At 47.3% G+C, this 27,470-nt stretch overlaps 1 protein-coding gene and 1 long non-coding RNA gene across 2 annotated transcripts; both read right to left on the reverse strand.

The window, feature by feature from the left end:
* Positions 1 to 7,476: 7,476 nt before the first annotated feature.
* LOC144668986 (uncharacterized) lies at positions 7,477 to 11,463 on the reverse strand. Its single transcript, XR_013573577.1, has 3 exons — positions 11,358 to 11,463; positions 10,224 to 10,243; positions 7,477 to 7,928 (listed from the first exon to the last, which is right to left on the reverse strand). It is a non-coding gene; the product is annotated as an uncharacterized LOC144668986 (long non-coding RNA).
* A 600-nt stretch (positions 11,464 to 12,063) lies between these two features.
* Positions 12,064 to 22,061, reverse strand: LOC144668985 (keratin, type I cytoskeletal 19-like). Its single transcript, XM_078531522.1, has 7 exons — positions 21,603 to 22,061; positions 19,264 to 19,346; positions 18,579 to 18,735; positions 16,823 to 16,984; positions 15,247 to 15,372; positions 14,884 to 15,104; positions 12,064 to 12,167 (listed from the first exon to the last, which is right to left on the reverse strand). Exons 1-7 carry the CDS (start codon positions 22,059 to 22,061, stop codon positions 12,128 to 12,130), a joined length of 1,248 nt encoding a protein of 415 aa, XP_078387648.1. The 3' UTR covers positions 12,064 to 12,127.
* Between the last annotated feature and the right edge of the window lie 5,409 nt (positions 22,062 to 27,470).

Consider the following 27,470-nt stretch of genomic DNA (forward strand, 5'->3'; position numbering starts at 1 on the left):
TGGAAAAACACAACAGGACTGGTAGCACCTGTGGAGATAGAAAAACAGAGTTAAAGTTTCGAGTCCGGCTTCAGAAGTAGAGTCACATGGACTCGAGAAGTTAACTCTGTTTATTTCTCTCTCCACAGACGCTGTCAGACCTGCTGAGTTTTTCCAGCATTTTCTGTTTTTGTTTCAGATTTCCAGCATCCGCAGTATTTTTCTTTTATCTTAGTGTTCCTCACACAGTTCTCCCAGCATCATCTCGTGACACTGGGTTTGATTTTAGCTTCAGTCCAGCAGGTGGTGATGTAAGCTCTGTTAATGTAGAATTATACAGAATTTATACTCGAGCACCATCAGCAAAGACCTTCACGCTTAAAGTCTCTGGAGTTGGACTTGAATTTATAGTCTTCTGACTCAGAGGTGAGGGGGCTACCCACTGAGCCACAGCTGAACTTGTGTGACTACTGGTTAGTGTATTTATGACCCAAAAAATGGAAACACCTTCTCCAAATCTCACGTGTCGGTGCAGACTCGATGGGCCGAAGGGCCTCTTCTGCACTGTGTGATTCTGTGATCCTGTGAAATCTACCCTCTCAAACCACTTCCTAATTTTAAAGAACATAACTGCACCTCAGAGCCGTCTGTTTTCTAGGGGAAAGGTCTCCGTCAGCCTCCCCCAATTGTTCTAACCTCTCAGTTCAGGTATCATGCTGGCATTTTTATTGTACCATCCCCAGTGCCTGTATATCCTTTTCGTAATATGGAAACCAGAACCATGCACAGTCATCTGAGATCTAACCAATGTTCTGTACAAGTTAACATAATTCTCTGCTTTTCGATTCTATTCCCCTACACATGGATCCGAATGCTTTATTTAATGGCCATGTTAACCTGATTGATTTGTGTATCTGTATTACAAAAACCTGCTGGTCCTCCACCCCATTTAGACCCCTCATCTCCAAGGAGTAGGTAACCTTTTTGCATCAGTCTGTGGGGTAACAGTGGTGTAATGGTATTGTCATTGTACTAGTAATCTAGAGGCACCCTGGCTAATCTTTTGGAGATATGGGTCGAAATCCTGGAACTCCCTCCCTAACAGCACTGTGGGTGTATCTACACCATGTGGGCTGCAGTGGTTCAAGAAGGCAGCTCACCCCCACCTTCTCAAGGGCAACTAGGGATGGGCAATAAATGCCGGTCCAGCCAGTGAAGCCCACATCCCGTGAATGACTAAAACAAAATGGCAGCTGGTGGAATTAAAATTCAATTGTTAATAATGGAAATGTGAAATTGGAAGCCTGTCTCAGTAATGGTTATCATGACAACCATCATTGTTTGTTGTGAAAGCCCATCGAGTTCACTAATGCCCTTTAGTGAAAGAAATCTCCTGGTCTGGCCTGCGTGTGACTCCAGACCCACAGCAATGCGGCTGACTCCTTTAACTGCCCCTCTGAAATGGCCTAGAAAGCCACTCAGTTCAAGGGCAATTAGGGATGGGCAACAAATGCTGGCCTTGCCAGTGATGCTCACATCACTCATGTTTATCTATATTGGAAATTCATATGGCAATTATATGCCCATTCTACGAGTTTTTTAATGTCTTCTTGTATTTTTTGGAGTCCTCCTCTGTATTTCTCACTTGTTGTTATCGGGAAATTTTGAAATTGTTCATCAGAATCTAAATCCTTTACATAAATAGTGAACAGCAGTGGGAGACCAGTTCCTAACCTCCACCAGTCTGAGTAAATGTCTTTAACTACATCTCTCTGTTTCCTGTTTCCGAGCCCATTTGTTTCTGCTTTTTATGCTGCAGTTATACAGGGCACTGGTGAGCACATCTGGAGTACTGTGTACAGTACTGGCCTCCTTATTTAAGGAAGGGTGTAAATGCATTGGGAGCAGTTGAAATAAGGTTTACTAGACTAATAACTGAAATGGGGGGGTTGTCTTATGAAGAAAGGTTGGACAGGCTGGAGTTTAGAAGAGTAAGAGATTGATTGAAACATGTAAGATTCTGAGAGGACGTGACAGGGCAGATGTGGAAAGGATGGTTCCTCTTGTGGGAGGATTAGAACTAGGGGTCGCTGTTTAAAAATAAGGGCTTGTCAATTTAAGACAGAGATGAGGAGAAATGTTTTATCTCAGAGGGTTGTGAGTCTTTGGAACTCTCTTCCTCAAAAGGCGGTGGAAGCAGAGTCTTTGAATAATTTTAAGGCAGAGGTAGATAAATTCTTGATAAGCAAGAGGGTGAGAGGTTATCAGGGGTTAGCAGGAATGTGGAGTTGAGGTTACAATCAGATCATCCATGATCTTATTAAATGGCGGAATAGGCTTGAGGGGCTGAATGGCCTAATCCTGCTGCTAATTCGTATGTTCATATATTATTCATTCTACTGTTTGTCCCCCTAACTCCAAGTTTTTTGATCCTGGTCATGAGTCTCCCTTATGAAGACCTGAAAAACCAAATTACCACATTACCCTTAACTATCCTTTCTATTATTTCTGCAAAAGATTCAGTAAAACTAATCAAGGATGATCTCTTTGATGTCCACCCTGATTACACTACATTATATTTGCAGTTTCTAGATGTTCTTCTACTAAGTCTTTGTGTAAGTTTAATGGTGTTACCATCACTGAATCCTCTACCATCATCCTGGGGATTACCATTGACCAGAAACTGAACTGGACTAGCCATATAAATATTGAGGCTACAAGAGCAAGTCAGAGACTAGGAATCCTGCGGTGAGTAACTCACCTCCTGACTCCCCAAAGCCTGTCCACCATCTACAAGGCACAAGTCAGGCGTGTGATGGAATACGCTCCACTTGGCTGGATGAGTGCAGCTCCCACAACACTCAAGAAACTGGACACCATCCAGGACAAAGCAGCCACTCGATCAGAACCCCACCATGATTGGTGCACAGCAGTAACAGTGTGAACCATATTCAAGATGCACTGCAGCAACTCAACAAGGCTCCTTTCACAGCACCTTCCAAACCTGTGACTTCCATCACCCAGGGAAACAAGGGCAGCAGGCACATGGGAACATCACCACCTGCACGTTCTCCTCCAAGTCACATACCACCCTGATGTGGAAACATATCACCATTCATATATTATCGCTGGGTCAAAATCCTGGAACTCCCTCCCTAACAGCACTGTGGGTGTACCTGCACCACATGGACTGCAGCGGCTCAAGAAGGCAGCTCACCCCCACCTTCTCAAGGGGCAATTCGGGATGGGCAATAAACGCTGGCCTAGCCAGTGACGCCCACATCCCGTGAAAGAATTAAAACAAAATTATCATTCCTGCTACTGATGTTAAACTAACTTGTCTGTAGATAAAAGCAAAGCACTACAAATGCTAGAAATCTGAAATAAAAACAGAAAGTGCTGGAAAACCTCAGCAGGTCTGGCAGTATCTGTGGGGAGGGGAAACGTTAATGTTTCGAGTCCAGTATGACTCTTCTTCAGAATGAGCTGAGTTTTTCAGGCACTTTCTGTTTTTGCTGTAGATTCTTAGACTTATCTCCCTTTTTAAATGTAGAAATCACTTTAGCTGTCCGACAGTCCTCTGGCACTATTCCATTTTCCAATATATTTTAAAACATATTTGTAGTGTTTCTGCTGCCACCATTTCTTCAGCTCCCTTTAATATGCATCGATTCATTCCATCTGGACCAGGGACTTTCTTCTCTCTTGGTTTAACACTCAGCAGGACTGGTAGCACCTGTGGAGATAGAAAAACAGAGTTAAAGTTTCGAGTCCGGCTTCAGAAGTAGAGTCACATGGACTCGAGAAGTTAACTCTGTTTATTTCTCTCTCCACAGATGCTGTCAGACCTGCTGAGTTTTTCCAGCATTTTCTGTTTATGTTACAGATTTCCAGCATCCGCAGTATTTTGCTTTTATCTTAGTGTTCCTCACACAGTTCTCCCAGCATCATCTCGTGACACTGGGTTTGATTTTAGCTTCAGTCCAGCAGGTGGTGATGTAAGCTCTGTTAATGTAGAATTATACAGACTTTATACTCGAGCAGCATCAGCAAAGACCTTCACGCTTAAAGTCTCTGGAGTTGGACTTGAATTTATAGTCTTCTGACTCAGAGGTGAGGGGGCTACCCACTGAGCCACAGCTGAACTTGTGTGACTACTGGTTAGTGTATTTATGACCCAAAAAATGGAAACACCTTCTCCAAATCTCACGTGTCGGTGCAGACTCGATGGGCCGAAGGGCCTCTTCTGCACTGTGTGATTCTGTGATCCTGTGAAATCTACCCTCTCAAACCACTTCCTAATTTTAAAGAACACAACTGCACCTCAGAGCCGTCTGTTTTCTAGGGGAAAGGTCTCCGTCAGCCTCCCCCCATTGTTCTAACCTCTCAGTTCAGGTATCATGCTGGCATTTTTACTGTACCATCCCCAGTGCCTGTATATCCTTTTCGTAATATGGAAACCAGAACCATGCACAGTCATCTGAGATCTAACCAATGTTCTGTACAAGTTAACATAATTCTCTGCTTTTCAATTCTATTCCCCTACACATGGATCCGAATGCTTTATTTAATGGCCATGTTAACCTGATTGATTTGTGTATCTGTATCACAAGAACCTGCTGGTCCTCCACCCCATTTAGACCCCTAATCTCCAAGGAGTAGGTAACCTCCTTTTCGTATCAGTCTGTGGGGTGACAGTGGTGTAATGGTATTGTCATTGTACTAGTAATCTAGAGGCTCCCTGGCTAATCTTTTGGAGATATGGGTCGAAATCCTGGAACTCCCTCCCTAACAGCACTGTGGGTGTACCTACACCACAGAGGCTGCAGTGGTTCAAGAAGGCAGCTCACCCCCACCTTCTCAAGGGCAACTAGGGATGGGCAATAAATGCCGGTCCAACCAGTGAAGCCCAAATCCCGTGAATGACTAAAACAAAATGGCAGCTGGTGAAATTAAAATTCAATTGTTAATAATGGAAATGTGAAATTGGAAGCCTGTCTCAGTAATGGTTATCATGACAACCATCATTGTTTGTTGTGAAAGCCCATCGAGTTCACTAATACCCAAGAAAGCTCCTGGTCTGGCCTGCGTGTGACTCCAGACCCACAGCAATGCGGCTGACTCCTTTAACTGCCCCTCTGAAATGGCCTAGAAAGCCACTCAGTTCAAGGGCAATTAGGGATGGGCAACAAATGCTGGCCTTGCCAGCGATGCTCACATCCCTCATGTTTATCTATATTGGAAATTCATATGGTTTTGTATTCAAGTCCACAGATCATATGTTGTCCGGTTGAATTCATTAAATTCTCAATCATTTACAGAGTATTTATGAGTTTTATCATGTAGGGGATTGGGCTGTCTCACAGTCTATTCGTTCTAGATCCTATTTGTGGAATGGTGTCTTTTCCTAAGTCCATCCCACACTTAATCTCGTGTGGTTGTGGTGAGAGATAATGGCGATGGGAGGTGGGATTCAAGAGTTTTCTAGCAAAGGCTGTTTCCTCCTTTCAGTGTGGATCTTATGTAACTATGAGGCACAGGGACTAGGTCATGTGTTTCCCTCAATGCTCCTATCCCTATCCTATTTTCTATTTGTCATTTGTGTGTCTGTAGAATATTATTTCTTTTTATATTTGATGATTCACTTTTGTAGCTCTTCTTTGCCATCCCAATTGTTTTTCACTCCTTTCCTAACTTCTTCATATTGTCTTTCTCATCTTTACCTGTATTGCACTTGGTGTGGAGATGTCACAGCGTCCCTGTGCACAGAGGAGTGAACACACTACCCCAATTAAACTGAAAACAGAACAAGAGGGGATGTGGATGGGTATGGGGTGGCCAGGGCACAGGGGGATACACTGGACAGGGCATGGGTGCACATCTGGAATTACTCATGAGTGACCCAGTTGTAATGGGTGTATGCAACACAAGCCTCGTGACTCCCACGTGTAGCTCCTGTCGTGTGACATCCCCCCTCCCCCAACAGTGCTCAGTCAGACAGATTGGAGCAATGGCAGGGGTTTTATGAATATATTAGCACAGCTTTGCTGGTGGGAAGGGGATGTTATTGTGGAACTATTTATCGGGGCACTGTGAAAGGGTAGGAATCTTCCAGCAGACACACATCAATTGAGTTCCAAGCTTTCACTGATGGACAACAGAGATTACAAGAGTGGTACCTCTGGTCAGAGGCTTAAAGGAAGTTCTTGAGTGAGTTCTAATGGCTGGTACTTTGGCATACCGACTACTGTATAGTGGCACTGTGGTTATGCTACAGGACTAGTAACACCCAGTGGCCCTCCAGGAATAAACTCACACCCTAGATTTGGATTAAGAAGTCACTCCTGGATTCCCTGTTGGATTTATTGGTGACTATCATATTAAAGCCAGCTTGTTTTGGATTCCCTGCAAGTGGGGAGATCTTTAATGACCAATTCAAAAGCCTTCATCATTTTAAAGTAGTCAACCCTCGAGAAAAGAAGCTGACCAGTCTTTTCTGATCAGTTTATCCTTTCGGTTCGAACCTCATTCTCGTGCTTTTGTTGGGAACCTTCACCATTGCCAGAACTGAGACCTTCTGACACCAAGTCTTCCTTCATGATTTCACGTACTTTTGCTTTCATTTCTGCCCCTCTGGTGAAAGTGAGAGTATACCGTATGCATGCAGCCTCATTAAAACCAGACTCACGTCCAACATATGTCAAGTGTCAAGCACCTACCTTCAGAGCTGGTAGTTGGAGGTCGGATTGTAAGTGAGACAACCATGGGGTTACCCAGGATACATCTGGTCCAGGGTAGCCTCACTAGGATCCCTGCGAACTCAGGTCTTTCCCTATTGCCCACAATATGAACGCTGGCCAATATCGGAAATATCGTTCTTAGCCTAACCTTTCACATCAGCTTTTCACTATTCATTCTTGGTGACCCGTCCTCCTTAACACTGAAGTCCATGCAATCATCCTGCATTCCTGGTTCGAGAAGATGGTGGCCAACTGCTACCCCCAATGGCAATGAGGAAAGACAGTGGTATAGAGGTAGTGTCACTGGACTAGTGGGCCAGACTAATGTTCAGGGAGGGGAGGGTGGTTGGTGTTCAAATCCCACCACAGCAACTGGTGGAATTTAAATTCAGTTGATAAAATCTGGAATTAAAAACTAGCATCAGTAATCTTGACCACGAAACTATCGCTTATTGTCATAAAACTCCATCTGGTTCACTAACATCCTTCTGGGAGGGAAATCTGCCGTCCTTACCTGGTCTGGCCTACATGTGACTCCAGACCCACAGCAATGTGGCTGACTCTTAACTGCCTCTGAAATGCCCTAGCAAGACACTCAGCTCCGGCGCAGTTAGGGATGGGTAAAACTGCTGGCCTTGCCAGTGATACCCACATCCCATGAAATAAGGCGTGGGCAATAACTGCCAGTGATGCCCACGAACGAAGGCCACCCAATGTACCATGATGCTCATTTCAAATAATTCTGGAACACAACGGCTTTGCGGTTTGATCAGAAAAGCATTTATTCAGCGATTTTAAAACAGAAAGCGGACATGCAAAAAAAGGTGTCGGAACATCAGGGCAACCCAGGGTTCCTTAAACGTGGAAAGTGTGGGCCCACCTCAACCTTTTAAAGGAAATGAGTGAGAAATGGAGGCATCGCAGCTGATGGGGGCTGGCTTCTGGCTCCATTGCAGCCCACCTGTTTGGTTTGGAAATGGGGCGAATCGACCTGGAGGGAGCCTGGAGGGCCCTGGTACACATTCCATTGTTAGCAAGAACACCAAAAGACGAAGAGTTAAGGAGGGAAGCCATGAGGGAGAAAATCCCCAACTGAAGATCTCACATCCCCAAGACTCCAGCAGAAACCACGGCAGCGAATACGAGTTGTGGGGGCCTCATGCTCGAGGATTCCCAGGAAGATGCCGCAGAGTCTTCACTTTGTAACTTCTGCAATAATCAAACAAAACCCAAGTTAACTTTGAAAAAAGAGAGAGTTCTGCAGCGTGTGCTATCACCACTCTATGCCTCTTCTCCTTGTTGAATTTAGGCCCCTTGTGATTTTACAGTCCTATTTTCCTGCAGTTTCCCCTTATTCCCTGCTACCTTCTTCTTTAAATCGGATGTACTTCAACAAGGACTGACGTGAACCCAGTTATTTTTTGTCCCTTTTTGATTTCGCGCACACCCTGATCTTTCCAAAGAGCCCCAAGGGCTGCTAGTGTTTCCTGCTAACACTTGCAGGTGACTTTTTCACCTGTTTGAACCCTTAACAATTCTTATGTCATTGCTGAAGGGAAACACGTTACTGAAGTTTATCAGGACAAATGCAAGAATGCCAAATTTCAAACTATCACAATAATTTACACTACAGGAGAAAAGGGCACTGATTGGTTGGCAAGTTGGCTCTGATTGGCAGAGGCATTGCCATGGAGAAAGCAATGGGGAAACTACAGACTCCCCGTGCTTCTAGGCAATTCAAAAAAGTCACAAGGCCTGAACATATTTCTTTTGCTTGCAGAGACCGGATCCTGACTATTGAATGTACATTGCTCCTAGCAAGCATAAATGAGCCACAGTACGAGCTTGAATGATTATCTTAAATTGGTTGTTAGTGATCTATTAGTGCACTCAGGATTGTTCAACAAGTGCTGCCCAATTGCAGAATTGCATCTAACAGTAATAGGTGCTTTGCTTTGGGCTTTTTGCAAGTGCAGGTTGGTTGAGCTAGTCTTCTGTACTTTGTCTACTGTGAATCGCTAGAGGAACGTGTTGTTGAATTCGATCAGCCAACCGTTGGAACGTATGGTTTATGTACCTGGGATTGCACCAGCAGCGAAATTCATACATGATATTGCTCAATTTTGTGGTTCGAATTGATGGCATGTGTCAGTGAAGGTTTGGAGAAGGAGGTGGCAGGGTGTTGGGTGGGGGGGACCTTTGTTGGTTGGGTGTAGTGCATCTCCACCATTATTTACAGAAGAACTGTCGTCAAACTCTAAACTTACTGTGCTTAGAATTTCCAACAGAGCGTGGAACTTGGCTCATTGGACCTGCAGACATGATTTACTTCTCTGGGCCGTGCAGGACAAGACCAGGGTTGAAGATAGTGGGACAGATATTAGTGGGAAAGGAACAGCAAACCTCTAGTAGACAGAGAGGTTTGAAGCTTCTGGAAGAGGTTGGTAAACTGAGATCTTCATTTTAAAATCGTGAAACATAGAAAATAGGAGCAGGTCATTTGACCCTTCGAGCCTGCTCAATATGATCATGACTGATCCTCTATCTCAGCGCCATAATCCCGCTCTCTCCCCATACCCCTCGATGCCTTTAGAATCAAGAAATCTATCTGTTTCCTTCTTAAATATATTCAGTGACTTGGCCTCCACAGCCTCTGTGGTAGAGAATTCCACAGGTTCACCACCCTCTGAGTGAAGAAGTTTCTCCTCATCTGAAGATGATGAGTGATGAGTTAGACAGTTTGTCAGAGCTGAGGAGGCACAGGTGGGGAAGGTTCAGAGCAGGATACAAGCTTTTAATTACTAAATTCAACACTTGTACATTTCTGTAGGAACCAGCTCACCTCTGGTGTTGGGGATCTCTAGGAGGTAATAAATTGCTCAAGTGGGGCATCAGCCTCTTCCTACCTGCCTTTTGTTAATGGGCAAAGTGACAGTTTTGTTGGGTGAGGTGACAGAGCCAAGGCGGGAATGAAAGTGAAAGTATGGTACAGCCAGGAGCTAACTGAAAGGCTTGGGGGGTGGGGGGGAATATGAATGGCCTCCTCCTGTTCCTTTGGCCCCCTTCCCTGGTGAATGGAACTCACCAAGATGAGTGGATGAAATGAGATTGACTTAAAAGTTGCCTGCCAACTTTAAAAAAAAGGAGGGAGATACCTGAGGGGTTAGGGACAGGGAAGAAAATGTGTTCAAACGATGCAAGAGTCTTCTCCATGTGTGAAGACAGGCAGTGTTGGAAGTTGTCTACACAAGCAGGCTAAACACGGAATCACTGGCAGGAACTCTGGCTGACCGATTCTCCTGGTTAAGGCCAATCAGACTGCACCCATACCACCCTGGCTGCATCCAGGCAATTTGCATTTTTACAGCGCCTTAGGAACATGGATTGAAACTGCCACTGGTGCAGCCCAGGCCAAGGGTCAAACCTGGGCCACAAGCACCAGTGCCACACTGCGCAGTACCGACAAACAAAGGGTTCAGAAGAGTGAAGAAGATCTTTCGTTACCTCTATCAATTGTGGTGGTGCTAAAAGAGGACAAAAGAAAAATAGAATTGGTTAGTGACTGCCATGTACACAGTTAGTATGTAAACAAAACATCCCACCAACTCAAACCCTAGAGTACAGGCTAGGCTTCAAATTTTAAATTATTGAGTTTAAGGACCATGTACTATGATTCTTCATCCAATTCCTAGCAGTGATCAGCCTTTCACTGTCTAGACCAGCATTTGTTGCCCATCCCTAATTGCCCTTGAGAGTGAACCACTCTTTTAAAGTGCTGCACTCCATGTGGTGTAGGTGCACCACGGTGCTGTAAGGAAGGGTGTTCCAGGATTTTGACCCAGCGACAATGAAGGAACGGCGATATAGTTCCAAGTGTCTGCTGGAGTTTAGAAGACTAAGGGGCGACTTGGTTGAAAAATATAAGATCCCGACCGGTCTTGACAGGATGTTTCCACTTGTGGGAGAATCTAAAACGAGGGGGTCACTGTTTAAAGATAAGGGGTCACCCAATCAGGACAGAGATGAGGAGAAATCTATTCTCTCAGAGGGTCTCTTCCTCAAAAGGCAGTTGAAGCAGAGTCTATGAATATTTTTAAGGTAGATTCTTGATTAACAAGGGGGTGAAAGGTTATCGGGGGTAGGCAGGAATGTGGGGTTGAGGTTACAATCAGATCAGCCATGGTCTTATTGAATGGCGGGGCAGGCTTGAGGGGCCGAGTGGCCTAATCCTGCTCCTAATTTGTATGTTCATTAAATTTGTAAGTTAGGATGGTGTGCGGCTTGGATCATTAATTATGTATTCCCCCCCCTCTATTAGGCCTCAAAGAATATAATTACGAGAGTTGAAGATTTAATGTCCTCTGCTTTCTGTGTTGGTGCTTGGTGTGTGATGTCCTTCCACTGAGATTACTTAACAAGTTTTCTATCCCATCACACATCTCAGAATTGACATAAAGAAGCAGCTGTAAATTTACTGGAGTTATTCAGTAGGGTCAATGACACTGGACATACTGGGAAGGATGGCTGGTAACACTTAGAATTCACTATAACATTTAGGCTTTGAGGCCCATAAATTTGCCATTGGCCCCCCCAAGCTCCTCATAGGTCAAGAATTGATATGTAATAAGAGGGACTTACGTGATGGTTGTAGAGGAACCTCCTGTGCTCTTACCTAAAATAGCGCAGAAAATAGAATAGTTAACCAATTGCAAGCGGAATTTCAGTTCAAAATGGCTGACACACAGGCAAATCCCAATAACCACACTCTCCAACTCCAGTCACCCTCAATAACAAATGGAGTTCATAATAAGTTGCATAATATAAAAGCAAAATACTGCGGATGCTGGAAATCTGAAGCAAAAACAGAAAATGCTGGAAAAACTCAGCAGGTCTGACAGCGTCTGTGGAGAGAGAAACAGAGTTGATGTTTCGAGTCCGTATGACTCTTCTTCAGAGCTGTCAATAACAGTTACCAGTTTGCTTTTAGTGTGAAACACAGGGCAAAGGCCACAGAAGAGTAACACCAAGGTCAAGAGAGTAGATGAGACCATGGACTAACTAAAGAAGAGGTCAGTGATAGGAAGCTTAGGTTCAATAGTTTGCATTTAGCTGAAAGGAGGAAGAGAGGAACAACAGATCGTAGTGTTCCTGGAAAAGTCAGAGATGTGAGGAGTTTCGCTGTGAGCAAGACAGAGAGACAGAAACACACAGAGAGAGCGAGAGAGAGAGACAGACACAGAGAGAGAGAGAGAGAGAGAGTGGGAGAGACACAGATGGAGAAGCCGACAGAAGTTGAGAGCACTGCCCTGCAGTGTGGTGCAGCAGTGACTTTGGTGATGATGATGAATTACAGCAGAAGGATAAAGAGCCATGATGCACAAACTTTCATTCTGACAAATCACATGAAGCTACTTACCACCGGAGGAAGATGATCCAACACTAATCAGGCTGGTTTGAGGATGCGGGGGGTGATGGGAAGAGAAAACAAAGATGTTAAACTTAGTGTGCTGCAAAATGAAGGCTGTAGCAGGTTTAAAAGAGCTGGGATTGGAGGGGGAAAGGTGAGAGGGCAGCAGTATGGAGAGATAGGCCAGCACTCTACCCTGTCAGCAGGAAAAGTCATCTTGTGGATTCTTCCTGCGAATGGTCCTCTGAGGGAACCTCACGGGGAACTGGGGATCTCTCGTGGAACTTTGTCTGCAGGATGTCAATAAAGGTTTGGGGCTGCAGCATTCGATCTCTCACTGCTCCAATAACAAGAGAGCTGCCCGATAGATGTCGCAGTTTCCATTGGAAAGTCACCTCCTTTATTTCCAGAATATTTTTTTACCCTCTAGTTTCACCTCTGAGCCCAGCTTTCCTGCAATGGTCTGACATCGATCAGATTCAGTGTGAGGGACTTTAAGACTGGCGCTATCCAGCTGTTTACCCATGGGGAAAGCCATTGATCAGCTTCAGTGGGAGGGACCTTGTGACTGGCTCTATCCAGCTGTTTACCCAATGGGGAAAGCCAAACCCCTACTCGACCCACTCAGTTCCTCACTTGCCTTTTTAAAAAATTCATTCAAGGGATGTGGGCGTCACTGGCTGGACCAGCATTTATTGCCCATCCCTAAGTGCCCCTTGAGAAGGTGGTGGTGAGCTGCCTTCTTGAACCGCTGCAGTTCATGTGGTGTAGGTACACCCACAGTGCTGTTAGGGAGGGAGTTCCAGGATTTTGACCCAGCGACAGTGAAGGAACGGTGATATATTTCCAAGTCAGGATGGTGAATGAGTTGGAGGGGGACTTCCAGGTGGTGGTGTTCCCATCTATCTGCTGCCCTTGTCCTTCTAGATGGTAGTGGTTGTGGGTTTGGAAGGTGCTGTCGAAGGAGCCTTGGTGAGTTACTGCAGTGCATCTTGTAGATGGTACACACACTGCTGCTACTGTGCGTCGGTGCTGGAGGGAGTGAATGTTTGTGGATGGGGTGGCAAGTGGGCTGCTTTGTCCTGGATGGTGTTGAGCTTCTTGTGTTGTGGGAGCTGCACTCATCCAGGCAAGTGGGAAGTATTCCATCACACTCCGGACTTTATTTATAGTATTTATATGTTAGTCCAATTCAGTTTCTGGTCAATGGTAACCCCCAGGATGTTGATAGTGGGGGATTCAGTGATGGTAATGCCATTGAACATCAAGGAGTGATGGTTGGATTCTCTCTTGTTGGAGATGGTCATTGTCTGGCGTGAATGTTACTTTCCACTTGTCAGCCCAAGCCTGGATATTAGCCAGGTCTTGCTGCATTTGGACATGGACCATTTCAGTATCTGAGGAGTTGCAAATGGTGCTGAACATTGTGCAATCCTCAGTGAACATCCCCACTTCTGAAGGAAGGAAGGTCATTGATGAAGCAGCTGAAGATGGTTGGGCCGAGGACACTTCCCTGAGGAACTCCTGCAGGGATGTCCTGGAGCTGAGATATTGACCTCCCACAACTACAACCGTCTTCCTTTGTGCTAGGGTATGACTCCAACCAGCGGAGAGTTTTCCCCCTGATTCCCATTGACTCCAGTTTTGCTCGGGCTCCTTGATGCCACACTCGGTCAAATGCTGCCTTGATGTCAAGGGCAGTCACTCTCACCTCACCTCTGGAGTTCAGCTCTTTTGTCCATGTTTGAATCAAGGCTGTAATGAGGTTATGAGGTTAGGAGCTGAGTGACCCTGGTGGAACCCAAATTGAGTGTCAGTGAACAGGTTATTGCTAAACAGGTGCCGCATGATAGCCCTGTTGATGATCCCTTCCATTACTGATGATCGAGAGTAGACTGATGGGTCAGTAATTGGTCAGGTTGGATATGTGTACAGGGCATACCTGGGCAATTTTCCACATAGCCGGGTAGATGCCAGTGCTGTATAGGATGGACCCAGAGATGGTGATGGTGGTGTCCAGGACATTATCTCCAAGGTATGATTCTGTGAGGATGACTATGTCAGGCTGTTGCTTGATTAGTTTGAGAGACAGCTCTCCCAATTTTGGCATTGCCAAAGTTAGTAAGGAGGATGACTTTACAGTGTCAAGATTGCCTTTGTGTTCCATCTGGTTTCATTCCTGCTTTTTGGCTTTGTAGCTACTGAGTGGCTTGTTAGGGCCATTTTAGAGGGCAGTTAAGAGTCATGTAGTGACAGCAGATTTCCTTCCCTAAAGGGCATTAGTGAACCAGATGGGTTTTTAACAACAATGGTTTCATGGTCATCATTAAACTTTTAATTCTAATTTTATTGGATTCAAATTTCACCATCTGCCATGGCAGGGTTCAAACCCAGGACCTCAGAACATTACCCTGGGTCTCTGGATTACTAGCCCAGTGACAATACCATTACACCATCACCTTCCCTTGGGGACATTCACCTGAAAAACTACCAGTGGGACCAGTTATATCTTACATTCTCACCTTCCAGTGACTGGTGGTTGAATTGCCCTCCCTTATCTGTCAACCCACAGTCAAACTTAATGCCCTGTACTTCCACATTACTTGGGATGCCTTCCTGATCTAACTCACTGCACAGAGTCCTGAGACTGCCACTTGGGACCATTTGCCTGAAAAACTACCAGCGTGACCAGTTACATTTTCCAGGGACTGTCAGGCACACAATCAATCTGCACCACGGGATTTCTCGAAAACTTACTTTTGGCTACCTCCTTCCAGAAGAGTCCTGTACTTCATAATCTCAGCCTCCAGCTTCATCTTGATGTTCAGAAGGTACTCGTATTCCTGGCCCTGTTGTTTTATGCTGGCCAGGAGATTTCCCAGTTCCCCTTCCAGCTGTGAGCTCCTGGCGAGTAGGTTCTGAAGCTCCATGTCATATCTAGCATCTGTGTTGTTCAAAGCATTCTGCAGGGCAGATATCTGAAAACACCAAGGCAGTCTGGTCAGTGTGAAGGGCTGTTTGAATGGGCAGCTCAGGGCTGGTTTAAATAGCGATTGGATTAACATTCAGACAAACCCCGTGCTCCCACCAGCAGACCGCGAATTGCCAAAGCTCACTTACAGTGCCAAGTAAGGCATTATATTCCCCATCAAGGTTTTGTATTTGCTGCCGCAGTTGAGTCAGTTCACCTTTGCTCGTATCGAGAGCCTGGGTACTCTGTGTGGTCTGTGTGACTTGAATCTGCACCTGATAATCCAGAGAGAGAGAGGTTTACACAGATGAAGAATGATGTTCCTGAGATAATCTGAGCCACACCTGATAAGGAGCTGGTCAAACAGTGACTGTTGCCAAGTAGGCTGAACCAAAATACAAAGATCACCATTGGCATTGACTGGAGAAGGTTTTTAACTGAGAGGTAAAATTCAAAGTATGACAGAAAGATGTGGAAACACAGGTCAGACAGCATTTCAATGTAGCTTTGGAGACTCGATCCTTCAATGGTCTTCCTCTGAGACACTGAGCGCGATTGTTCGCTCCTACCACACTGAGATTGGAGGCGGCTGGGGTAACTCCGCCCTGCACGCTGGTCCCCTGGCCCATGGCCATTTTTCACAGAGGAGGAATGGGAGGAGTTGGTGACGGTTGGGCTATCTGCCAATCAGGATTGCTAAGGATCGCTTAAAAGAGGTGGCGGTGAATTTGGGGTCAGACTGCAGGTTTGCAGAGGTGGCCGGGGAAGTTTAGCTGCCTCCCCATGGTTGGCCAGGGGGCCAGGGGGCCAGGGGGGCTGAGAGGCCCTCTCTGTCTACCTGGGAGCAGGAGCAGGCACAGGCCACCCTCTACTATTTTCTACTTTCAGTTGTAGAAAGTGTGGGGGGGACATCTCCATTTTGAAGTGCACCCTCTCTTACTTACCCATCACTGCAGTCTGCCACTCTTATTAAGCTGGACAGCGTCTAATTGGTCGTCCAGCTTACAGAGCTCAGTCACCATCCTTAATGGTGCCCCATACAGTGCAGGAGGCTCCTAGCGTCCATTTGAACCTGATGCTGGTGTTCAGAGTTCAAAGGGAAAATTACCATGTGTGCAATACAAAATTATGCACTGATGTCAAATAATTACCAGGATAGACGTGGGTTTGTTCATAAGCTAGGCTGACTCCCTGAGGGTGAGGTGGGCTAACAGAAGAAAGTCAGCTGATTATAAAGCGCTTTACACAACTTCAGGACTTTCCAAAGGGCCTTGCAGCCAACGTGGGGCATTGTTTGGATTTGACTGCGGCAGGGGGAATCCTGGAGAGGGAAAGGCAAATGGACACACACCACATTCCTTCCGGAAAAATAGGCTGGGCTGGATGAATTTGAATACAAAAGATTTTGAGGAAGTCACTAAGGATGGGAGAAACCCGATAGACATCGTCCACCTGGACACTCAAATAGCCTTCAATGGGGGTAAATCTTGCGTTATGAAGGGGGGATTTGAACCACTAGATTAGGAATTGGCTCCAATCCTTCACGTAGTTGATGCATGTGGTTCAACTTGGAGACATGTTCCCAGTGGTGACCCTCCAGGGATCACTCCTCAATCTGTTACCCTCCACTGTCTTTATTAATAAAAACCCAGATTAACCAGGCAGTCACTCACTCACCTCCTATAGAGGTTGTGCACTGCTGTTGGTGGTGAATCCCAATCCTACCTGTTGCTTGTACCAATCGTCCAAATCCTTTTGGTTCTTGTCAGCGATCTTGGTATAATTTTCTCGCATAGACTGCAGGGCTGCAGCCAGGTCAACAGAAGGACCAGCGTCCACCTCAACCTGGATGTCTTGAGTCTTCTGCTGTCGCAAGAGCTTCAGTTCCTGAAAGCACAGAAACCATTACAATAGTACAACCGTGTCGGGCCACACACTAAGTGTGAGCTTTCTGCACCTTTTCGAATCCAATAACGGTGTAAGTGCTGAATGTAGCAAGGGAATGTAGGGCAAAATCTTGGCAATTAATTATTGAGACTGACAGAAAGTGGCAATTCTGACCAGAGATGAATATCGGGATCAATATTGCACGTCTTGTGTTGGGCTTGGGGTTGCCAACCCTCCAGGATTGTTCGAGTCTCCCAGAATTAAAGATTAATCTCAAGGATACTGCTGCAAAAAAACACACTTGGGAGTAAAGTGATAGGAACACCTTTTCTTTTTAAAAAAACAGTCATCGGGATTTTTTGTCCCTCATTTTCTTAGATTGCTTTAGCTTTTTAGATATCAAAACAGTCAAAGGTGATTCCATTGGATGATATGGGGGCTGTTTGCATTTCAGCTGGAAGATGGGCAACCAGTAGTTGAGGGGGTGAAAGAATTGCTGATGCCAATGTGGCACTGGTCCTGCAGGGGAATTAGGGCTTGAAAGGTGGGCACAGAGGGTAGAACAAGGGCAGCTGAGAAGGAGATAGGGAATGGATAGAGAAAAGAGCAAGGAAAAAATAAAAGGGTAAGACAGAGACAGTGACAACACAGACACATACATGGAGAGGGAAAGATAAAGAGCAAAAGATACAGCCAGAGAGAGGAAGAGGAAGACAATGAGTCTAATGATGACCATGAAACCATTGTCGATTGTTGTAAAAACCCAACTGGTTCACTAATGTCCTTTAGGGAAGGAAATCTGCCGTCCTTACCTGGTCTGGTCTACATGTGACTCCAGGCCCACAGCAATGTGGTTGGCTCTTAACTGCCTCTGAAATGGTCTAACAAGTCGCTCAGTTCTCAAGGGCAGTTAGGGTTGAGCAATAAATGCTGGCCTAGCCAGCGACGCCCCCATCCCATGAATGAATTTAAAAAATGACAAAGTAAAAGAGGGGTAAGGGAACACGAGAATAAGAGGCAGAGAGTTTGACAGGAAGCGAAGATGATGAGAAGCGCAAAGGCAAACTGAAAGTGAGGAGAGGACATGCAGGGGAAGAGAGAGAGGGGTTGAGGAATTAGGTAGAGGGACAGATAAAATGAATAAAGGAGAGAAAAACCTGTGGGGGAAAGAGAGAAAGCTGTGTGGAGGGTGGGGGAGGGAGAGTCTGTGCCTCTCGGTCTGAAGGAGCGACTACACATTACCGGGCAATGTTTAACCCAGCCACCTGGCTGGTAACTGGCAATGCTTCTTTCACACACACAACTTCACTCACTTCAACAGAAAATAAAATCACACAGCCAATCGGAGAGGGTCAATCTCCTAATAGGCGGGTTAGGGTAAAGTGAACCATGATGATCAGAGAGGGTGGGGAGATGCCCCCGTTCTCTAGGATAGGGTGTGATGAATATCTTCACCGAGGGGGTGTCACACAGAAGGAAGATACTAGCGGCCCACATTTTGAGAGTGAGTGTGTGTGTGTGTGTGTGTAATAAGGGGGATCCTGAGACACCATTACTCCCCCCGACCCCCACCTCGCCAACCCCAGGAACCCACCTCATCATGGTTCCTCTTCAGGTAGGCAATCTCATCCTCCAGCCCAGCAATGTCATGAGCCAGATCAGTCTGTAACTGCAGATAGGTGTCCTTCAGTTGGTGAAGTCCATTAATATCACTCTCCACTGACTGTCTCAGTATCAGTTCTGACTCCCACCTACAACAGAGGAAACAAAAAAACTTCAACATAAGACACAGTTAGAGAGAAAAGAAAGACAATGAACCATATCATGCCGTGTCAGGGTGATAGCAAAATCCCAGGACATACAAGTGGAGGTGTGGCTACAGGGGGAGAAGGGAACCAAATCAGATTTTTTTTTCAAATCTATTTTTTCATGAGATGTGGGCATCACTGGCCAGGCCAGCACTTGTTGCCCATCCCTAATTGCCCTTGAAATAAGTAGCTTGCTCAGCCATTTCAGAGTTAACCACCTTGCTGTGGGTCTGGAGTCACATGTAGATCAGACCAGGTAAGGATGGCAGACAGGTTTTTATGGCAATCGGTAATGATTTGATGGTCACCATTACTAAGAGCAGCTTTGAATTCCAGATGTTATTAATTGAATTTAAACTCCACCAGCTTCCATAGTGGGACTTGAACTCTGGCACTGGCCTGAGCCCCTGGGTTACTAGCCCAGTGATGTTACCACTACACCAAACACATCCACCCACCCACAAACCGTACTTGTTTTTGAAGTCTTCAGCAGCTAGCTTGGCATTGTCAATCTCCAGAGCGATGCGGGAGTTCTGCATGATGGCATCCAGGATCTGGGGAAAACAAAAAAGAGGCAAATGATTAATAGGAGGGTGGCTTGGAGTCCAGCAAAAACGTGCATTTGTATAGCGCCCTTTACAGCATAAAACATCCCAAGGTGCTTTACAGGAGCACAGTCAACTGAAATTGGCGATTAGAGGAGGAATGACGAAAGAGGAGGGTCTTAAATGAGGGGCACCATCCCCTCTGGATGCCCACTCACACAGGCACTTTCCAACAGGAGTGCGGGGACAGTGATCAGGGTGGGTCTTTCTCCTCTGCCGCTTTATGTCTAAGTGACACACGGTGGCCTAACCTGAGCCCTGGGGACTGACTGTCAAACAATTATTGTAAAATGACAGTTTGGAATTGAATGCTGAATCTCCGAAGATCCTATAAAGACAATAAGTTGCAGCAAGATGCAGACTAGGCGAAAGCGCTTGTGAGAGTAAGTTTTGCACCGGTAGTGTCCTGATACTGCAGCTTTATAATTCCTCTCTTTCCAAATTTAGACCGGGGTCTCCCGGTACACGGGGCGTTTATCTCCAGGCTGGGGAGTAGGTGTTTATCCCCTGTACCTGTGTTTATCCCCTGTTACCCCCTGTACACGGGGAGTTTATCTTCAGCATGGGGAGTCGGTGTTTATCCCCTGTACCTGTGTTTATCCCCTGTTACCCCCTGTACACGGGGAGTTTATCTTCAGCATGGGGAGTAGGGAGGGGCTTTCATGCTCACAGCAAAGTTAGATTTAGATTGCCCCAGAAATCAAATGAGGGCAACTGCAGGCTGCCCCTCCCCTCCTGTCTCCTGCATCGTGCCAGTTCCAATTCTCTGCGATGGGTGTGCCCACGTCTCCCCCAGCTCAAGTGCAGGTATAAAGGTGTCAGATGCATTCCGTTACCTTATCTGTCATTTTGTGCAGCAGAGAGAGAGAGAGAGAAAGACACTCACACACAGAGACACACACACTCACACAGAGACACACACACACTCAGACACACACACACACACACAGACACACACACAGCCTATTGGCAGGTTATTGCCTTGAGACACACCACAGGAAACTGGGTGTTTTTACAGGTGCAGGAGCAGAACCCACACTCCCCTCCCCAATCCACAACTCAGACATTCTGCAGGGACATTAATGGCTCCACCCACCCCCCCAATACCCCTCCCCAAACGCTCCACCCACCCAATACCCCTCCCCAAACGCTCCACCCACCCCCCCAATACCCCTCCCCAAACGCTCCACCCACCCAATACCCCTCCCCAAACGCTCCACCCACCCCCCCAATACCCCTCCCCAAACGCTCCACCCACCCAATACCCCTCCCCAAACGCTCCACCCACCCAATACCCCTCCCCAAACGCTCCACCCACCCAATATCCCTCCCCAAACGCTCCACCCACCCAATACCCCTCCCCAAACGCTCCACCCACCCCCCCAATACCCCTCCCCACACGCTCCACCCACCCCCCCAATACCCCTCCCCAAACGCTCCACCCACCCAATACCCCTCCCCAAACGCTCCACCCACCCAATACCCCTCCCCACACGCTCCACCCACCCAATACCCCTCCCCAAACGCTCCACCCACCCAATACCCCTCCCCAAACGCTCCACCCACCCAATATCCCTCCCCAAACGCTCCACCCACCCAATACCCCTCCCCAAACGCTCCACCCGCCCCCCAATACCCCCCCCCCCCCCAGCGGGGTGCGGCTTGTCCCTGACACTGACTGTGCGAGGAAGCGGCCGGATTTCAGTCTAAGAGGCGGGAACCTGACACCTTTTCTACAAATAGACGCCGCCCGGACAGGGTCCGAGCGCCTTGTCCAGACCCGACCCCCAGCCGGAGACCCGAAGCTGACAGGGGGTTACAGACAGGGGCTGGGTGGGGGGTCGGGGTGGGGGTCGGGGTGGGGGGTCGGGGTCGGGTCTGGGTGGGGGCTGGGGGGTAGGGGGGGGGTGGGGGTATGGGGTGGGGGTATGGGGTGGGGGGGTCTGGGTGGGGGCTGGGGGCTGGGGGGTAGGGGGGGGTGGGGGGTATGGGGTGGGGGCTGGGGGCTGGGGGGTAGGGGGGGGTGGGGGTATGGGGTGGGGGCTGGGGGCTGGGGGGTAGGGGGGGGTGGGGGTATGGGGTGGGGGTGGGGGGTATGGGGTGGGGGGTATGGGGTGGGGGCTGGGGGCTGGGGGGTAGGGGGGGGTGGGGGTATGGGGTGGGGGCTGGGGGCTGGGGGGTAGGGGGGGGGGGTAAATGTCCTACCTGTTGCTGGATGGGTCTGACTGTCTGATCATAAACTGACCAGTCAAATCCCTCAATGGAGCGGCCCCCGAAGCTGAGGATCTCCCTCTCCAGCTCCTTGTTGGATTTCTCCAGGGAGCGGACATTCTCCAGGTATCCGGCCAGGCGCTGGTTCAGGTTCTGCATCGCATCTTTCTCATTGCCGACCAGACCCCTGCCTCCCATCAAGATGTTGCTCCCGCCGCTTCCGCCGCCGCCGCCGCCCAGACCCAGACCCAGAGCAGCCGAACCCAGCAGGAAACTTCTGCCTGTCCCGGAGTAACTGCCCAGACCCCTGGCGCCGGAGCTGACCAGGACTGACCGGGAGCTGGACATGGACGGTCTCATGGACAAGTGGGACAGGCTCATGGAGGACATCCCCGGGCTGGACCTCCTGCTCTGGGCGAAGCTGCTGCTGCTCCTCAGACCCTTGGTGGCCATGGTTGAAACTTTTGTCCTGTGACAGGGGAAGCTGCAGGTGAAGGAGTTTCAAGGGGGTGAGGATCCGGGAGCTGAGAGTCTCCCTTTATCCCAGGCACAGAAAGGGGGCAGAGCCTGATGGCAGCCCACACCCTCCAGGAGCTGATTGGGCAGCGGGAATGGGCTGGGCTGGGGTGGGTGTGTAGAGGAGGTGGGGTGGGTGTGTAGAGGAGGTGGGGTGGGTGTGTGGAGGAGGTGGGGTGGGTGTGTAGAGGAGGTGGGTTGGCAATGAGAATGGGGCGAAAACTCTTTCGAGTTACCAACAGTCACAGATTGCAACTTCTTTCGAGTACAATCACAGTTCTTGGTTTCCGGGAGTGGGACATGAACCCACAACCCTCTGATTCAAAGGCGAGGGTGCTATGGACTGAGCAGAAAGGAGTGGAAGATAGCCGGGTGTTCATTGTACAGTAATTCAGTGTTAACTCTATTCAGATAATGAGATATAAATTGGGACCTCACTTTTTCTTATGTTCCTACATAATATATATTATAATATAGAAGCAAAGGTGAAGACCCCATTTAGATCCACCTTCTGAATACAATTAGTCACTTGTAAATTTGCAACTAACTCATTCATCTGGTCTCCCACATTCTGCCCTCCGTAAACCCAAATCACTACAGCCCATGTTTTAACTGGCACGGAATCCCATTCCCCTACAACCCCCCCTGTGTTTGCTGACCAACACTCAATTAATTTGCAATTAACACACGGCAAAGCCAGCATTTGTTGCCCATCCCTAATTGCCTTTGAACTGAGTGACTTGCGAGGCAGTTAAGAGTCAAACCACATTGCTGTGGGTCTGGAGTCACATGTACGGCAGATTTCCTTCCTGAAAGGGCATTAGTGGACTAGCTGCATACACTAGCTTTCAACTCCAGATTTATTGATTGAATTTAAATTCCAGTGGCGGCTGTGGGGGGATTTGAACCCATGATCCTAGAGCATTAGTCTGGGCCCCTGAATTACTCGTCCAGTGACATCAGGGGGCTGCAAATCTGAAAGAAAAAAATAGCACAGCGGGTCTGGCAGGAGCTTTGGAGAGAGAAACAGAGTTAACGCTTTGAGTGAATATGACTCTTCTTTGGAACTTAGGCTCCGTTTATCCAGGAGAACCTCTCCTGCTCTTCTATTCAACAACAAGAACTTGCATTTATATAGCCTCTGCAAAATAACTATAAAGCACCCCAAAGTGTGTTATCAAGCAAAACGTGACACCACGGCATGAACGGAGATATTAGGACAGGTGACCAAAAGCTAGGTTTGTAGTAGGTCTTCAGAAATGTCTTAAACGAGAAGAGAGAGAGAGATAGAGAGGTGGAGAGGTTTGGGGAGGGAATTTTCAGAGCTTAGAACAGACAGGTGAAGGCACAGCCTTCACGGAGCGATAGGAGTCAGTGGTGTGTGAGGATTGCAGAAAAAGTGTGAGCGGCTGTTTAAGTTCCTCTAACACCCGAATAGGCAAATGGGGCGTTGTTTTAATGTCTGACCCAAACAACGGAAGAAACAAAATCTGGTTTTATCACTTAATATGGGTGAAGTGTGATAGATAAACTCTATTCAGTTTTTTTCTTAATTTAACTCGCAAAGTTTGCCTTGCGATTTGCATGTGAGTTTTTTCTTGCCTTCTAAGATCTAAAACTTGAAATTTGTAAAGCAATATTTTTTTCTTCTTTATAGCTGGTCTCCCACGTTCTACCCTCTGTAAACTTCAGGTCATCCAGAACTCTACTGCCCATGTCTTAACTCGCAGCAAGTCCACTTCCCCCATCACCCGCTGTGCTCGCTGTCCTACATTGGCTCCCAGTCAAGCAAAGTCTTGAGTTTCAAATTCTCATCCTTGTTTTCATGTTCCTCCATAGCCTCGCCCTTCCCTATCTCTAATCTGCACCAGCCCCACAAGCCTCCGGGAATCACAGCTCTTCAAACTCTGGCATCTTGTGCATCCTTGATTTTAATCACTCTGCCATTGGCGGCTGTGCCTTCAGTTGCCTAGATTCATCTGGAATTTGATGCCTCTCTGCCTCTCTACCTTATTTTAAGACACTCCTTAAAAATTTAACTCTTTGTTCAAGCATTTGATCATTTGACCTAATACCTTCTTACGTGGCTCAGTGTCAAACATGGTTTGGTAATGCCCTTGTGAAGTACTTTGGGATGTTCCAGTGCATTAAAGGTGCTATACAAATGTTGTTGTTGTTGTAAAGTTTAAATCATTGGTGCATTTAAGTGGTCGCTCTATAGGTACATCAGGGAGAAAGTGACAGAAGGGCTTGTTGATGTGATGAGATGAAGTAAGATGGGAGGGGACTCGTGTGGAGAATAAATACCAGCATGTACCTGCTGGGCTGAAAGGGCTGCTGTATGCTGTAAAATTCTAAATAAGTTTCGAGTGAAATAACTAACTGATTTCAGAGCCAGATGTAGCCACGGTTACCATAGTAGTGTTTATGTTAACTCTCATTGGGCGTATTGTTCAGGATGGCTTGGAGCTGCACAATTTCGATTTTAAACACAGCTCACGTACAGACGGCTTTGGCACAGAATCAAACACAAATTCTCAGCCCTTCGTTTTTGGAAGGGATTTGGGTCAGCATTTTAGGGTTTGCGAGTCCAAGGCAGGTCATGGTATGGTGTGCAGGTGAAGCAAGTCCACTAACTCATGGGCTTTCACCACAACCATCACCACAACTGTCATAGAAACCAACTGGGTCATTAATCTCCTCAGCAAAGAGAACCTGCCACACCTCCCTGTCTGCACATGGTCCTGGGCCCGCACAATGCCTCTCTCAAAAGGCCCAATAAACCAAAACAAAAACAGAATTACCTGGAAAAACTCAGCAGGTCTGGCAGCATCGGTGGAGAAGAAAAGAGTTGACGTTTCGAGTCCTCATGACCCTTCGGCAGAACTGAAGTATAGTTAGGAGAGGGGTGAAATATAAGCTGGTTTAAGGTGGGGGGCAGGGGGAGAGAGAAGTTGAGGGTGGGGTGGTTGTTGGGATAAGCAAGCAGTGATAGGAGCAGATAATCAAAAGATGTCACAGACAAAAGGATCAAAGAGGTGTTGAAGGTGGTGATATTATCTAAGATAAGTGCTATTTAAGAATGGATGGCAGGACACTCAAGGTACAGCTCTAGTGGGGATGGGGTGGAAGGACTAATAAAGTATTAGTTTTAGAATTAAAAATAATGGAAATAGGTAGGAAAAGAAGAACCTATGTAAATTATTGAAAAAAAGGGGGAGGGGGAAGAAACGGGGTGGGGATGGGGGGAGGGGGAGGGTTGGGGGGGGCGGAGTTTAAGATCTAAAGTTGTTGAATTCAATATTCAGTCCGGAAGGCTGTAAAGTGCCTAGTCGGAAGATGAGGTGCTGTTCCTCCAGTTTGCGTTGGGCTTCACTGGAACAATGCAGCAAGCCAAGGACAGACATGTGGGCAAGAGAACAGGGTGGAGTGTTAAAATGGCAAGCGACAGGGAGGTTTGGGTCTTTCTTGCGGACAGACCGCAGGTGTTCTGCAAAGCGGAATTACAAAGCACCAATAAACCACTCTGTTGTACAAACAATCCAAGTCAGCCAGGAGGGAGGGAGTTCCCAAGAACTGAGAAAATGGAGGGACAGGGGAAGGTAGGAATATAGGACTAATGGGCAGATGTAGGCCATTCAGCCCTTTGAGCCTGCTCCACCTTTCAGTAAGATCATGGCTGAACTGCTTGTGTCTCAACTCCACTTTGCCGTCTGCTGCCCCATAACCCTTGAATCCCTTGTCTATCAAGACTGCATTTGACCGAGCCAAGGAGCCCTAGCAAAACTGGAGTCAATGGGAATCTGGGGGAAAACTCTCCACTGGTTGGAGTCATACCTAGCACAAAGGGGGTTGGTTGTGGTTTTTGGAGGTCAGTCATCTCAACTGCAGGAGTTCCTCAGGGTAGTGTCCTCGTCCCAACCATCTTCAGCTGCTTCATCAATGACCTTCCTTCCATCATAAGGTCAGAAGTGGGGATGTTCGCTGATGATTGCACAATGTTCAGCACCATTCGCGACTCCTCAGATACTGAAGCAGTCCATGTCCAAATGCAGCAAGACCTGGACAGTATCCAGGCTAGGACTGACAAATGGCAAGTAACATTCGCACCACACAAGTGCCAGGCAATGACCATCTTCAACAAGAGATAATTTAACCATCGCCCCTTGACGTTCAATGGCATTACCATCACTGAATTCCCTCACTATCAACACCCTGGGAGTTACCATTAACCAGAAACTGAACAGGACCAGCCATATAAATAATGTGGCTACAAGAGCAGGTCAGAGACTAGGAATCCTACAGAGAGTAACTCACCTCCTGACTTGGAAATATATCGCCGTTCCTTCACTGTCGCTGGGCCAAAATCCTGGAACTCCCTCCCTAACAGCACTGTGGGTGTACCTACACCACATGGACTGCAGCGGTTCAAGAAGGCAGCTCACCCCCACCTTCTCAAGGGCAATTATGGATGGGCAATAAATGCTGGCCCAGCCAATGATGCCCACATCTTGTGCATGAATAAAAATAAACCTGTCTAACTCTGTCTGGAATAAATTTAGTGACCCAGCCTCCACTGCTCTCTGGGGAAGAGAATTCCAAAGACTGACAACCCTTTGAGTAAAAAAAGATTCTCCTAACTTCCATCTTAAAAGGGAGACATTTTATCCTTAAACTGTGTCATCTGGTTCTAGTCTCTCCCCCAAGTGGAAACATCCTCCTGGTATCCACCCTATCAAGGCCCCTCAAGATTCTTATATGTTCCAATAAGATCACCTCTCATTCTTCTTATCCCCAATGGGTATAGACCCAACCTGCTTAATCTTTCTTCATAAGATAAGCCCCTCATCCCAGGAATAAGCCAAGTGAACTTTCTCTGAACTGATATCAGGGATGGGGAGGACTGAGAGCTAAATTTTTCTTACGTGCTCCTGGGATGTGGGCATCACTGGAGAGGCCAACATTTATTGCCCATCCCTAATTGCCCTTGAGAAGGTGGTGGTGAGCTGCCTTCTTGAGCCGCTGCAGTCCCTGTGGTGTAGGTACACCCACAGTGCTGTTAGGGAGGGAGTTCCAGGATTTTTGACCCAGCGACAGTGAAGGAACGGTGATAAAGTTACAAGTCAGGATGGTGAGTGACTTGATGGGGCACTTGCAGGTGGTGATGTTCCCATGTGGCTGCTGTCCTTGTCCTTCTAGGTGGTCGAGGTCACGGGCTTGGAAGGTGCTGTCAGAGGAGGATTGGCAAGTTGCTGCAGTGCATCTTGTAGATGGTACACACTGCTGCTACTGTGCGTCAGTGTGGAGGGAGTGAAAGTTTAAGGTGATGGATGGAGTGCCAATTAA

Source organism: Cetorhinus maximus, chromosome 28, assembly GCF_964194155.1.
Source record: "Cetorhinus maximus chromosome 28, sCetMax3.hap1.1, whole genome shotgun sequence".
Lineage (NCBI taxonomy): Eukaryota > Metazoa > Chordata > Chondrichthyes > Lamniformes > Cetorhinidae > Cetorhinus > Cetorhinus maximus.

Excerpts from the sequence above, each read along its gene's own strand:
- LOC144668985 (XM_078531522.1), bottom strand. The coding sequence starts at position 22,061 with ATGGCCACCAAGGGTCTGAGGAGCAGCAGCAGCTTCGCCCAGAGCAGG. Across the intron at positions 16,985-18,578 it reads TGAAGAGGAACCATGATGAG|GAACTGAAGCTCTTGCGACA; the intron begins GTGGGTTCCTGG and ends CTGTGCTTTCAG. Across the intron at positions 15,373-16,822 it reads ACGATTGGTACAAGCAACAG|GTGCAGATTCAAGTCACACA; the intron begins GTAGGATTGGGA and ends CTGGATTATCAG.